This window comes from Camelina sativa, chromosome 12, assembly GCF_030686135.1.
Source record: "Camelina sativa cultivar CO46 ecotype springtype chromosome 12, ASM3068613v1".
NCBI lineage: Eukaryota > Viridiplantae > Streptophyta > Magnoliopsida > Brassicales > Brassicaceae > Camelina > Camelina sativa.
In genome coordinates, this window is record NC_141891.1 from 19,960,490 (window position 1) to 19,976,102 (window position 15,613).

The window sequence follows — 15,613 nt, forward strand, 5'->3', positions numbered from 1 at the left end:
ATAAATAAACTACAACTAGTGGTCCCATACCCACTAGCCACCTAACCATAATCACAACCAACAGCGGAATAACAATACCAATAACCAATAAATAATATTCAATAAATATAATAACCAATAATAATCCAATGATCCAAACAACATAAACCAGTGAACCAGCAATCCTAAGCAACATTCTAGGACTCAACTCTAGCACCCTAACAGAAGCTAGACAAACAAGCGAACCACTAGAACATCCTCCTCTTCATTGCCTTGATTCCACAATCACACTTTGCCTTTACCTGCACCACAAACACATATTGCAATGCATGAGTATTTTATAAACACTCAGTAAGGCAATCCTCCCATCTACTGGGCTATACACACAAGCAATAGAGTATCAATAACCAACACAACAATCAACAAACCACAAATAACAAACCAGGACTCAGTATCGACCGACGCCAACATGCATCGGCCGATGCCATATTTTCAAGATATATTGATGTTGGTCCTCTAATTTTTTTTTGAGTTTTTAGTATTAAAAATAGGCACCATAAACTTTTTGTTATTGCAAAATTAGGTTTTAGTTTTAGGAAATTTTAAAGCTTCAATTTTTAAAATTTCTCTATTTTGTTATTGCAAAGATAGACCTGTTTTTCAAAATTTTAAGATTATATTTCATTTAAAAAAAATTATCTATAAACTCCATGAAAAAAACAAATATTTTATATTTCAAAGGATCAGTCTTGGAGGAGGGAAAAGCTTGTCCATTGTTGAGCTAAAGCATGCCGTACATACAGAATTGTCTGCTGTGGATCTGAGTGTTAGGGGAGAGCTACATCATGAAACCGTTGTTCGTGTGAGCTGGTAATCATAATCACATATAGTATATGATGTCTCATAGTTTTATGCATGCAACTGGTGAATTGGTGGTATAATAAAATACAAAATTTTGAAGCTTTTTTTTACTTTATTCATATAATAATTTTTTTTCCATAATGAGTTGTTAATTAATTTAATGAATCAATTTATAAGTGAGAGCACTAGAATTTTTATTTTAATAAAAAAATATATTGTGCATATACAACTAAATTTTGTTAACATATAATTAAATTTATATGAATTATTTGAAAAGTATTATGTAGGTTTCCATATGAACTTTTATTAAGCTGAAATATCTAAGATGGATTATTTTTTTAAAAAAAAATTCATATCCCGTCATAAAAGTAGAATATCATTAATTAAATATAGTGTTGGCCCTTCACATATTTCCTAGGCCCGACCCTTCACATGTTTCCAAAATATAATGATGTTGGCCCTCTAAATTTTTTTTGAGTTTTGTAGTAACAAAAATAGGCACCATAAACTTTTTGTTATTGCGAAATTAAGTTTCAGTTTTAGGAAATTTTAAATTTATCTATTTTGTTATTGCAAAAATAGACCTGTTTTCCAAAATTTTAAGATTTGATCTCAGTTTTAAATTTTATCTATAAACCACATAAAAAGAAATTATTTTATATTTCAAAGGGCTGGTCTTGAAGGAGGGAAGAACATGTCCATATCGTAAATGCAAAACTGTTTGCCGTGGATCCGAGTGTTAGGGGAGTGCTACATCATAATCACATATAGTATATGATGTCTGATAGTTTTATGCATGTAACTGATTAATTGGTGGTATAATAAAATCCAAATTTTTGAAGATTTTTTTTACTTTATTCATATAATAAAATTTTGCGATAATGAGTTGTTAATTAATTTAATGAATCAATTTATAAGTGAGAGTACTATAATTTTAATTTTTTAAAAAAATATATTGTGCATATACAACCAAAATTTGAAAGTATTATTTGAAAGTATTATGTGGATTTCCATATGAACTTTTATTATGCTAAAATATTGAAGATGGATTAATATATTTTTTTTAATTTTATATCCCGTCATAAAAGTTGAATATCATTAATATCATTAATTAAGTATAGCGTTTCGTGGTCAATTAAGCCTAACAATAGCAATGGCATATATGTTTGTTTCCAAAAAGTTTGCAGAAGCCACCTCTTTCGCATCCTTCAACACAATATTTCCAGCATTTGCCATCATTATCAGCTTTATCATCTATGCCTGGAAGACATCTTCCGAGACTTGGATGTTCTCTACAACATATCGATTTGATATTATATACCCACGGCGCGATGTTTTTTTGTCCTTCTACTTTGCTGAAACCTAAGTTTTGATAGAAATGAGCTTATAAATTCCAAACACGATAGTTTTATAAAAACATTTTAACGTATTAATACTAAAACAAAAACATACCAATGCAAAGCACAATGGCTGCAAATAAAAACAAAGAGACAATCTTTGTGCTTAACATCTTTTTCTTTTACCTTTGTTATACTAAAATATTGCAAACTTTTGACTTTTTTTTTTTTGGATGAAAAAAATGAAGAAGTTGTTTCGTATTTATAGTTAGAACTACAATCAAGGGGTTCGATGAATATTATCCTACATAGTAACGAAAACAATTTTTTGGTCAACCTTTTTAAATATTTCCAAAAGAGATTGGATTCAGACTTTGACAAATTTTTTTTATTTTTGTTTTTATATAGAACAAAATATGCATGATTATTTTAATAAATGTATATGTTACTTTGTAAGGTAAAGTAGATCAATATAAGTAGGGGTCGACATTTAATTTATTTCTTTTAAGTTTTGTATGGATTCTATTGATTATGTCGTATTAAAATTCTTCTTTGAACTGTAACCAAAACTTAGATTCATATATTTTTGGTGATTTGATTTCAATTTGGTATGTATTTTATAGACTTAAACTAGCAATATAAGAAAATTTGGGGTATTCTCAAAAATACCATTTTTTCATGCCTCTTTTTAAAAATACCCCCTCATGTTAACTATTTTTAAAACTACCCCTATTTATGTACAAAATGACCAAGTTACCCTTTCTTTGAGTGACAGAAAAAATGTATAGTCACCAATATTGAAACAATTCCCGCCAAAAATGAAAAAAAATTCGCCAAAATAAAAACATTCTTGCCATATTTTCAAGATATATTGATGTTGGTCCTCTAATTTTTTTTGAGTTTTTAGTATTAAAAATAGGCACCATAAACTTTTTGTTATTGCAAAATTAGGTTTTAGTTTTAGGAAATTTTAAAGCTTCAATTTTTAAAATTTCTCAATTTTGTTATTGCAAAGATAGACCTGTTTTTCAAAATTTTAACATTAGATCTCATTTAAAAAAAATTATCTATAAACTCCATGAAAAAAACAAATATTTTTTATTTCAAAGGATCAGTTTTGGAGGAGGGAAAAGCTTGTCCATTGTGGAGCTAGAGCATGCCGTACATACAGAACTGTCTGCTATGGATCTGAGTGTTAGGGGAGAGCTACATCATGAAACCGTTGTTCGTGTGAGCTGGTAATCATAATCACATATAGTATATGATGTCTCATAGTTTTATGCATGCAACTGATGAATTGGTGGTATAATAAAATACAAAATTTTGAAGCTTTTTTTTACTTTATTCATATAATAATTTTTATTTGAAAAGTATTATGTGGGTTTCCATATGAACTTTTATTAAGCTGAAATATCTAAGATGGATTATTTTTTTAAAAAAATTTCATATCCCGTCATAAAAGTAGAATATCATTAATTAAATATAGTGTTGGTCCTTCACATATTTCCTAGGCCCGTCCCTTCACATGTTTCCAAAATATAATGATGTTGGCCCTCTAATTTTTTTTTGAGTTTTGTAGTAACAAAAATAGGCATCATAAACTTTTTGTTATTGCAAAATTAAGTTTCAGTTTTAGGAAATTTTAAGATTTAGCTTCAATTTTAAATTTATCTATTTTGTTATTGCAAAAATAGACCTGTTTTCCAAAATTTTAAGATTTGATCTCAGTTTTAAAATTTTATCTATAAACCACATAAAAAGAAATTATTTTATATTTCAAAGGGCTGGTCTTGAAGGAGGGAAGAACATGTCCATCGTGGAGCTAGAGCATGTCGTAAATGCAAAACCGTTTGCCGTGGATCCGAGTGTTAGGGGAGTGCTACATCATAATCACATATAGTATATGATGTCTGATAGTTTTATGCATGTAACTGATGAATTCGTGGTATAATAAAATCCAAATTTTTGAAGATTTTTTTTTTATTTTATTCATATAATAAAATTTTGCGATAATGAGTTGTTAATTAATTTAATGAATCAATTTATAAGTGAGAGTACAATCAAGGGGTTCGATGAATATTATCCTACATAGTAACGAAAACAATTTTTTTGTCAACCTTTTTAAATATTTCCAAAAGAGATTGGATTCAGACATTGACAAATTTTTTTTATTTTTGTTTTTATATAGAACAAAATATGCATGATTATTTTAATAAATGTATATGTTACTTTGTAAGGTAAAGTAGATCAATATAAGTAGGGGTCGACATTTAATTTATTTCTTTTAAGTTTTGTATGGATTCTATTGATTATGTCGTATTAAAATTCTTCTTTGAACTGTAACCAAAACTTAGATCCATTATATTTTTGGTGATTTGATTTCAATTTGGTATGTATTTTATAGACTTAAACTAGCAATATAAGAAAATTTGGGGTATTCTCAAAAATACCATTTTTTCATGCCTCTTTTTAAAAATACCCCCTCATGTTAACTATTTTTAAAACTACCCCTATTTATGTACAAAATGACCAAGTTACCCTTTCTTTGAGTGACAGAAAAAATGTATAGTCACCAATATTGAAACAATTCCCGCCAAAAATGAAAAAAAATTCGCCAAAATAAAAACATTCTTGCCATATTTTCAAGATATATTGATGTTGGTCCTCTAATTTTTTTTGAGTTTTTAGTATTAAAAATAGGCACCATAAACTTTTTGTTATTGCAAAATTAGGTTTTAGTTTTAGGAAATTTTAAAGCTTCAATTTTTAAAATTTCTCAATTTTGTTATTGCAAAGATAGACCTGTTTTTCAAAATTTTAACATTAGATCTCATTTAAATAAAATTATCTATAAACTCCATGAAAAAAATAAATATTTTTTATTTCAAAGGATCAGTTTTGGAGGAGGGAAAAGCTTGTCCATTGTGGAGCTAGAGCATGCCGTACATACAGAACTGTCTGCTGTGGATCTGAGTGTTAGGGGAGAGCTACATCATGAAACCGTTGTTCGTGTGAGCTGGTAATCATAATCACATATAGTATATGATGTCTCATAGTTTTATGCATGCAACTGATGAATTGGTGGTATAATAAAATACAAAATTTTGAAGCTTTTTTTTACTTTATTCATATAATAATTTTTTTTCCATAATGAGTTGTTAATTAATTTAATGAATCAATTTATAAGTGAGAGCACTAGAATTTTTATTTTAATAAAAAATATATTGTGCATATACAACTAAATTTTGTTAACATATAATTAAATTTATATGAATTATTTGAAAAGTATTATGTGGGTTTCCATATGAACTTTCATTAAGCTGAAATATCTAAGATGGATTATTTTTTTAAAAAAATTTCATATCCCGTCATAAAAGTAGAATATCATTAATTAAATATAGTGTTGGTCCTTCACATATTTCCTAGGCCCGTCCCTTCACATGTTTCCAAAATATAATGATGTTGGCCCTCTAATTTTTTTTTGAGTTTTGTAGTAACAAAAATAGGCATCATAAACTTTTTGTTATTGCAAAATTAAGTTTCAGTTTTAGGAAATTTTAAGATTTAGCTTCAATTTTAAATTTATCTATTTTGTTATTGCAAAAATAGACCTATTTTCCAAAATTTTAAGATTTGATCTCAGTTTTAAAATTTTATCTATAAACCACATAAAAAGAAATTATTTTTTATTTCAAAGGGCTGGTCTTGAAGGAGGGAAGAACATGTCCATCGTGGAGCTAGAGCATGTCGTAAATGCAAAACCGTTTGCCGTGGATCCGAGTGTTAGGGGAGTGCTACATCATAATCACATATAGTATATGATGTCTGATAGTTTTATGCATGTAACTGATGAATTGGTGGTAAAATAAAATCCAGATTTTTGAAGATTTTTTTTTAATTTATTCATATAATAAAATTTTGCGATAATGAGTTGTTAATTAATTTAATGAATCAATTTATAAGTGAGAGTACTATAATTTTAATTTTTTTTTTAAAATATATTGTGCATATACAACCAAAATTTGTTAACAGATAATTAAATTTATATGAATTATTTGAAAGTATTATGTGGATTTCCATATGAACTTTTATTATGCTAAAATATTGAAGATGGATTAATATATTTTTTTTAATTTCATATCCCGTCATAAAAGTTGAATATCATTAATATCATTAATTAAGTATAGCGTTTCGTGGTCAATTAAGCCTAACAATAGCAATGGCATATATGTTTGTTTCCAAAAAGTTTGCAGAAGCCACCTCTTTCGCATCCTTCAACACAATATTTCCAGCATTTCCCATCATTATCAGCTTTATCATCTATGCCTGGAAGACATCTTCCAAGACTTGGATGTTCTCTACAACATATCGATTTGATATTATATACCCACGGCGCGATGTTTTTTTGTCCTTCTACTTTGCTGAAACCTAAGTTTTGATAGAAATGAGCTTATAAATTCCAAACACAATAGTTTTATAAAAACATTTTAACGTATTAATACTAAAACAAAAACATACCAATGCAAAGCACAATGGCTGCAAATAAAAACAAAGAGACAATCTTTGTGCTTAACATCTTTTTCTTTTACCTTTGTTATACTAAAATATTGCAAACTTTTGACTTTTTTTTTGGATGAAAAAAAATGAAGAAGTTGTTTCGTATTTATAGTTAGAACTACAATCAAGGGGTTCGATGAATATTATCCTACATAGTAACGAAAACAATTTTTTGGTCAACCTTTTTAAATATTTCCAAAAAAGATTGGATTCAGACTTTGACAAATTTTTTTTATTTTTGTTTTTATATAGAACAAAATATGCATGATTATTTTAATAAATGTATATGTTACTTTGTAAGGTAAAGTAGATCAATATAAGTAGGGGTCGACATTTAATTTATTTCTTTTAAGTTTTGTATGGGTTCTATTAATTATGTCGTATTAAAATTCTTCTTTGAACTGTAACCAAAACTTAGATCCATTATATTTTTGGTGATTTGATTTCAATTTGGTATGTATTTTATAGACTTAAACTAGCAATATAAGAAAATTTGGGGTATTCTCAAAAATACCATTTTTTCATGCCTCTTTTTAAAAATACCCCCTCATATTAACTATTTTTAAAACTACCCCTATTTATGTACAAAATGACCAAGTTACCCTTTCTTTGAGTGACTGAAAAAATGTATAGTCACCAATATTGAAACAATTCCCGCCAAAAAATGAAAAAAAAATCGCCAAAATAAAAAAATTCTTGCCATATTTTCAAGATATATTGATGTTGGTCCTCTAATTTTTTTTGAGTTTTTAGTATTAAAAATAGGCACCATAAACTTTTTGTTATTACAAAATTAGGTTTCAGTTTTAGGAAATTTTAAATCTTCAATTTTTAAAATTTCTCAATTTTGTTTTTGCAAAGATAGACCTGTTTTTCAAAATTTTAACAATAGATCACATTTAAAAAAAATTATCTATAAACTCCATGAAAAAAACAAATATTTTTTATTTCAAAGGATCAGTCTTGGAGGAGGGAAAAGCTTGTCCATTGTGGAGCTAGAGCATGCCGTACATACAGAACTGTCTGCTGTGGATCTGAGTGTTAGGGGAGAGCTACATCATGAAACCGTTGTTCTTGTGAGCTGGTAATCATAATCACATATAGTATATGATGTCTCATAGTTTTATGCATGCAACTGATGAATTGGTGGTATAATAAAATACAAAATTTTGAAGCTTTTTTTTACTTTATTCATATAATAATTTTTTTTCCATAATGAGTTGTTAATTAATTTAATGAATCAATTTATAAGTTAGAGCACTAGAATTTTTATTTTAATAAAAAATATATTGTGCATATACAACTAAATTTTGTTAACATATAATTAAATTTATATGAATTATTTGAAAAGTATTATGTGGGTTTCCATATGAACTTTTATTAAGCTGAAATATCTAAGATGGATTATTTTTTAAAAAAAATTTCATATCCCGTCATAAAAGTAGAATATCATTAATTAAATATAGTGTTGGTCCTTCACATATTTCCTAGGCCCGTCCCTTCACATGTTTCCAAAATATAATGATGTTGGCCCTCTAATTGTTTTTTGAGTTTTGTAGTAACAAAAATAGGCATCATAAACTTTTGTTATTGCAAAATTAAGTTTCAGTTTTAGGAAATTTTAAGATTTAGCTTCAATTTTAAATTTATATATTTTGTTATTGCAAAAATAGACCTGTTTTCCAAAATTTTATGATTTGATCTCAGTTTTAAAATTTTATCTATAAACCACATAAAAAGAATTTATTTTATATTTCAAAGGGCTGGTCTTGAAGGAGGGAAGAACATGTCCATCGTGGAGCTAGAGCATGTCGTAAATGCAAAACCGTTTGCCGTGGATCCGAGTGTTAGGGGAGTGCTACATCATAATCACATATAGTATATGATGTCTGATAGTTTTATGCATGTAACTGATGAATTGGTGGTATAATAAAATCCAAATTTTTGAAGATGTTTTTTTACTTTATTCATATAATAAAATTTTGCGATAATGAGTTGTTAATTAATTTAATGAATCAATTTATAAATGAGAGTACTATAATTTTTATTTTTAAAAAAAATATATTGTGCATATACAACCAAAATTTGTTAACAGATAATTAAATTTATATGAATTATTTGGAAGTATTATGTGGATTTCCATATAAACTTTTTATTATGCTAAAATATTGAAGATGGATTAATATATTTTTTTAAATTTCATATCCCGTCATAAAAGTTGAATATCATTAATAGCATTAATTAAGTATAGCGTTTCGTGGTCAATTAAGCCTAACAATAGCAATGGCATATATGTTTGTTTCCAAAAAGTTTGCAGAAGCCACCTCTTTCGCATCCTTCAACACAATATTTCCAGCATTTCCCATCATTATCAGCTTTATCATCTATGCCCGGAAGACATCTTCCGAGACTTGGATGTTCTCTACAACATATCGATTTGATATTATATACCCACGGCGCGATGTTTTTTTGTCCTTCTACTTTGCTGAAACCTAAGTTTTGATAGAAATGAGCTTATAAATTCCAAACACAATAGTTTTATAAAAACATTTTAACGTATTCATACTAAAACAAAAACATACCAATGCAAAGCACAATGGCTGCAAATAAAAACAAAGAGACAATCTTTGTGCTTAACATCTTTTTCTTTTACCTTTGTTATACTAAAATATTGCAAACTTTTGACTTTTTTTTTTTGGATGAAAAAAAATGAAGAAGTTGTTTCGTATTTATAGTTAGAACTACAATCAAGGGGTTCGATGAATATTATCCTACATAGTAACGAAAACAATTTTTTGGTCAACCTTTTTAAATATTTCCAAAAAAGATTGGATTCAGACTTTGACAAATTTTTTTTATTTTTGTTTTTATATAGAACAAAATATGCATGATTATTTTAATAAATGTATATGTTACTTTGTAAGGTAAAGTAGATCAATATAAGTAGGGGTCGACATTTAATTTATTTCTTTTAAGTTTTGTATGGGTTCTATTAATTATGTCGTATTAAAATTCTTCTTTGAACTGTAACCAAAACTTAGATCCATTATATTTTTGGTGATTTGATTTCAATTTGGTATGTATTTTATTGACTTAAACTAGCAATATAAGAAAATTTGGGGTATTCTCAAAAATACCATTTTTTCATGCCTCTTTTTAAAAATACCCCCTCATATTAACTATTTTTAAAACTACCCCTATGTACAAAATGACCAAGTTACCCTTTCTTTGAGTGACTGAAAAAATGTATAGTCACCAATATTGAAACAATTCCCGCCAAAAAATGAAAAAAAATTCGCCAAAATAAAAAAATTCTTGCCATATTTTCAAGATATATTGATGTTGGTCCTCTAATTTTTTTGAGTTTTTAGTATTAAAAATAGGCACCATAAACTTTTTGTTATTACAAAATTAGGTTTTAGTTTTAGGAAATTTTAAAGCTTCAATTTTTAAAATTTCTCAATTTTGTTATTGCAAAGATAGACCTGTTTTTCAAAATTTTAACAATAGATCTCATTTAAAAAAAATTATCTATAAACTCCATGAAAAAAACAAATATTTTTTATTTCAAAGGATCAGTCTTGGAGGAGGGAAAAGCTTGTCCATTGTGGAGCTAGAGCATGCCGTACATACATAACTGTCTGCTGTGGATCTGAGTGTTAGGGGAGAGCTACATCATGAAACCGTTGTTCTTGTGAGCTGGTAATCATAATCACATATAGTATATGATGTCTCATAGTTTTATGCATGCAACTGATGAATTGGTGGTATAATAAAATACAAAATTTTGAAGCTTTTTTTTACTTTATTCATATAATAATTTTTTTTCCATAATGAGTTGTTAATTAATTTAATGAATCAATTTATAAGTTAGAGCACTAGAATTTTTATTTTAATAAAAAATATATTGTGCATATACAACTAAATTTTGTTAACATATAATTAAATTTATATGAATTATTTGAAAAGTATTATGTGGGTTTCCATATGAACTTTTATTAAGCTGAAATATCTAAGATGGATTATTTTTTAAAAAAAATTTCATATCCCGTCATAAAAGTAGAATATCATTAATTAAATATAGTGTTGGTCCTTCACATATTTCCTAGGCCCGTCCCTTCACATGTTTCCAAAATATAATGATGTTGGCCCTCTAATTTTTTTTTGAGTTTTGTAGTAACAAAAATAGGCATCATAAACTTTTGTTATTGCAAAATTAAGTTTCAGTTTTAGGAAATTTTAAGATTTAGCTTCAATTTTAAATTTATCTATTTTGTTATTGCAAAAATAGACCTGTTTTCCAAAATTTTAAGATTTGATCTCAGTTTTAAAATTTTATCTATAAACCACATAAAAAGAATTTATTTTATATTTCAAAGGGCTGGTCTTGAAGGAGGGAAGAACATGTCCATCGTAGAGCTAGAGCATGTCGTAAATGCAAAACCGTTTGCCGTGGATCCGAGTGTTAGGGGAGTGCTACATCATAATCACATATAGTATATGATGTCTGATAGTTTTATGCATGTAACTGATGAATTGGTGGTATAATAAAATCCAAATTTTTGAAGATGTTTTTTTACTTTATTCATATAATAAAATTTTGCGATAATGAGTTGTTAATTAATTTAATGAATCAATTTATAAATGAGAGTACTATAATTTTTATTTTTTAAAAAAATATATTGTGCATATACAACCAAAATTTGTTAACAGATAATTAAATTTATATGAATTATTTGGAAGTATTATGTGGATTTCCATATAAACTTTTTATTATGCTAAAATATTGAAGATGGATTAATATATTTTTTTAAATTTCATATCCCGTCATAAAAGTTGAATATCATTAATTAAGTATAGCGTTTCGTGGTCAATTAAGCCTAACAATAGCAATGGCATATATGTTTGTTTCCAAAAAGTTTGCAGAAGCCACCTCTTTCGCATCCTTCAACACAATATTTCCAGCATTTCCCATCATTATCAGCTTTATCATCTATGCCCGGAAGACATCTTCCGAGACTTGGATGTTCTCTACAACATATCGATTTGATATTATATACCCACGGCGCGATGTTTTTTTGTCCTTCTACTTTGCTGAAACCTAAGTTTTGATAGAAATGAGCTTATAAATTCCAAACACAATAGTTTTATAAAAACATTTTAACGTATTCATACTAAAACAAAAACATACCAATGCAAAGCACAATGGCTGCAAATAAAAACAAAGAGACAATCTTTGCGCTTAACATCTTTTTCTTTTACCTTTGTTATACTAAAATATTGCAAACTTTTGACTTTTTTTTTTGGATGAAAAAAAATGAAGAAGTTGTTTCGTATTTATAGTTAGAACTACAATCAAGGGGTTCGATGAATATTATCCTACATAGTAACGAAAACAATTTTTTGGTCAACCTTTTTAAATATTTCCAAAAAAGATTGGATTCAGACTTTGACAAAAAAATTTTATTTTTGTTTTTATATAGAACAAAATATGCATGATTATTTTAATAAATGTATATGTTACTTTGTAAGGTAAAGTAGATCAATATAAGTAGGGGTCGACATTTAATTTATTTCTTTTAAGTTTTGTATGGGTTCTATTGATTATGTCATATTAAAATTCTTCTTTGAACTGTAACCGAAACTTAGATCCATTATATTTTTGGTGATTTGATTTCAATTTGGTATGTATTTTATAGACTTAAACTAGCAATATAAGAAAATTTGGGGTATTCTCAAAAATACCATTTTTTATGCCTCTTTTTAAAAATACCCCCTCATGTTAACTATTTTTAAAACTACCCCTATTTATGTACTAAATGACCAAGTTACCCTTTCTTTGAGTGACAGAAAAAATGTATAGTCATCAATATTGAAACAATTCCCGCCAAAAAATGAAAAAAAATTCGCCAAAATAAAAAAATTCTTGCCATATTTTCAAGATATATTGATGTTGGTCCTCTAATTTTTTTTGAGTTTTTAGTATTAAAAATAGGCACCATAAACTTTTTGTTATTGCAAAATTAGGTTTTAGTTTTAGGAAATTTTAAAGCTTCAATTTTTAAAATTTCTCTATTTTGTTATTGCAAAGATAGACCTGTTTTTCAAATTTTTAAGATTAGATCTCATTTTAAAAAAATTATCTATAAACTCCATGAAAAAAACAAATATTTTATATTTCAAAGGATCAGTCTTGGAGGAGGGAAAAACTTGTCCATTGTGGAGCTAGAGCATGCCGTACATACAGAACTGTCTGCTGTAGATCTTAGTGTTATGGGAGAGCTACATCATGAAACCGTTGTTCGTGTGAGCTGGTAATCATAATCACATATAGTATATGATGTCTCATAGTTTTATGCATGCAACTGATGAATTGGTGGTATAATAAAATACAAAATTTTGAAGCTTTTTTTTACTTTATTCATATAATAATTTTTTTTCCATAATGAGTTGTTAATTAATTTAATGAATCAATTTATAAGTGAGAGCACTAGAATTTTTATTTTAATAAAAAAATATATTGTGCATATACAACTAAATTTTGTTAACATATAATTAAATTTATATGAATTATTTGAAAAGTATTATGTGGGTTTCCATATGAACTTTTATAAAGCTGAAATATCTAAGATGGATTATTTTTTTTTTTTAATTTCATATCCCGTCATAAAAGTAGAATATCATTAATTAAATATAGTGTTGGCCATTCACATATTTCTTAGGCCCGACCCTTCACATGTTTCCAAAATATAATGATGTTGGCCCTCTAATTTTTTTTTGAGTTTTGTAGTAACAAAAATAGGCACCATAAACTTTTTGTTATTGCAAAATTAAGTTTCAGTTTTAGGAAATTTTAAGATTTAGCTTCAATTTAAATTTATCTATTTTGTTATTGCAAAAATAGATCTGTTTTCCAAAATTTTACAAATATTTTTATTTTTGTTTTTATATAGAACAAAATATGCATGATTATTTTAATAAATGTATATGTTACTTTGTAAGGTAAAGTAGATGAATATAAGTAGAGAATTTGTTAAAAATACCATTTTTTTTATACTCTTTTTCAAAAATACCCCATTTTTGGCCATTTTTATTTTTGCCCTCCTTTAATTTTTAATGATCATTTTACCCTTAGATGAAAAATATTTTAATCAATAAAAAGAAAAACAAATTTTCCCGCCAAAAAAATTTCCAACATATTTTCTCGCCAAAACTTTTTCGAACATAATTTCCCGCCAAAAAAATTTTTGTCAAAAAAAATTTTCCCGCCAAAAAAAATTTACAAGGTTTTTAAAAGGTTTTATAAGGTTTCTACCTTATAAAAGCCTTATAAACACCTTGTAAAGGCTTTTACAAGATTTTTTAAAAAGTTTTAAAAGGTTTTCCAAACACTTTGTAAAAGCGTTTACAAGGTTTTTAAAACGTTTTTTAAAGGTTTTTAAAAGGTTTTCAAATGGTTTTTAAAAAGATTTTTTAAAGGTTTTTAAACACCTTGTAAACGCTTTTACAATATTTTTAAAAACCTTATAAAAACGTTTACAAGGTTTTTATAAGGGTTTTAAATGGTTTTTAACACCTTGTAAACGCTTTTAAAAGCTTTTTAAAAGCATTTACAAGGTTTTTAAAAGTGTTTACAATGTTTTTATAAGATATAAATTTCAATATTTTTAGCGGGAAAAATTTTCGATTTTGGCGGGAAATTTTTTTTTTTGGTAGGAAAAAAAAAATTTTCGCGGGAAATTATTTTATTTTTGGCGGGAAAATATTTTCGATTTTGATGACTGTACATTCTTGCTATCACTCAAAAAAGGGTAATTTTGTCATTTTGTATATAAAGAGGGGTAGTTTTAAAAATGATCAACATGAAGGGGTATTTTTAATAAGGGATATGGAAAAAGGGGCATTTTTAGAATGCCCTATATAAGTAGGGCTCGACATTTAATTTATTTCTTTTAAGTTTTGTATGGGTTCTATTGATTATGTCGTAATATAATTCTTTTTTGAACTGTAACCAAAACTTAGATCCATTATATTTTTGGTGATTTGATTTCAATTTGGTATGTATCTTATAGACTTAAACTAGAAATATAAAAAAAATTGGGGTATTCTCAAAAATACCATTTTTTCATGCTCTTTTTTAAAAATACCCCCTTAAAACTACCCCTATTTATGTACAAAATGACCAAGTTACCCTTTCTTTGAGTGACAGAAAAAATGTATAGTCACCAAAATTGAAACAATTCCTGCCAAAAAATGAAAAACAAATTCGCCAAAATAAAAAAATTATTGCCATATTTTCAAGATATATTGATGTTGGTCCTCTAATTTTTTTTTGTTTTTAGTATTGAAAATTGGCACCATAAACTTTTTGTTATTGCAAAATTAGGTTTTAGTTTTAGGAAATTTTAATGCTTCAATTTTTAAAATTTCTATTTTGTTATTGCAAAGATAGACCTGTTTTTCAAAATTTTAAGATTAGATCTCAGTTTAAAAAATTTATCTATAAACTCCATGAACAAAAAAATATTTTATATTTCAAAGGATCAGTCTTGGAGGAGGAAAAAGCTTGTCCATTGTGGAGCTAGAGCATGCCGTACATACAGAACCGTCTGCTGTGGATATGAGTGTTAGGGGAGAGCTACATCATGAAATCCTTGGTCGTGTGAGCTGTTCATTATAATCACATATAGTATATGATGTCTCATAGTTTTATGCATGCAAATGATGAACTGGTGGTATAATAAATACAAAATTTTGAAGCTTTTTTTTTACTTTATTCATATAATAAAATTTTTTTCCATAATAAGTTGTTAATTAATTTAATGAATCAATTTATAAGTGAAAGCACTAGAATTTTTATTTTAATAAAAAAATATATT

The 15,613-nt window shown here is 26.9% G+C and overlaps 4 protein-coding genes across 4 annotated transcripts; all 4 read right to left on the bottom strand.

Moving 5' to 3' along the window:
• Nucleotides 1–1,924: 1,924 nt before the first annotated feature.
• On the bottom strand, nt 1,925–2,402 carry LOC104774066 (putative defensin-like protein 20). The gene is made up of 2 exons (XM_010498731.2): nt 2,293–2,402; nt 1,925–2,202 (listed from the first exon to the last, which is right to left on the bottom strand). Exons 1-2 carry the CDS (start codon nt 2,348–2,350, stop codon nt 1,982–1,984), a joined length of 279 nt encoding a protein of 92 aa, XP_010497033.1. The 5' UTR covers nt 2,351–2,402; the 3' UTR covers nt 1,925–1,981.
• Nucleotides 2,403–6,279: 3,877 nt separating this feature from the next.
• LOC147930781 (putative defensin-like protein 20) lies at nt 6,280–6,805 on the bottom strand. The gene is made up of 2 exons (XM_087479710.1): nt 6,696–6,805; nt 6,280–6,605 (listed from the first exon to the last, which is right to left on the bottom strand). Exons 1-2 carry the CDS (start codon nt 6,751–6,753, stop codon nt 6,385–6,387), a joined length of 279 nt encoding a protein of 92 aa, XP_087335836.1. The 5' UTR covers nt 6,754–6,805; the 3' UTR covers nt 6,280–6,384.
• A 2,104-nt stretch (nt 6,806–8,909) lies between these two features.
• Nucleotides 8,910–9,426, bottom strand: LOC104732231 (putative defensin-like protein 20). The gene is made up of 2 exons (XM_010451770.2): nt 9,317–9,426; nt 8,910–9,226 (listed from the first exon to the last, which is right to left on the bottom strand). Exons 1-2 carry the CDS (start codon nt 9,372–9,374, stop codon nt 9,006–9,008), a joined length of 279 nt encoding a protein of 92 aa, XP_010450072.1. The 5' UTR covers nt 9,375–9,426; the 3' UTR covers nt 8,910–9,005.
• Nucleotides 9,427–11,482: 2,056 nt separating this feature from the next.
• LOC104732233 (putative defensin-like protein 20) lies at nt 11,483–12,022 on the bottom strand. Its single transcript, XM_010451771.2, has 2 exons — nt 11,926–12,022; nt 11,483–11,835 (listed from the first exon to the last, which is right to left on the bottom strand). Exons 1-2 carry the CDS (start codon nt 11,981–11,983, stop codon nt 11,615–11,617), a joined length of 279 nt encoding a protein of 92 aa, XP_010450073.2. The 5' UTR covers nt 11,984–12,022; the 3' UTR covers nt 11,483–11,614.
• Nucleotides 12,023–15,613: the final 3,591 nt, after the last annotated feature.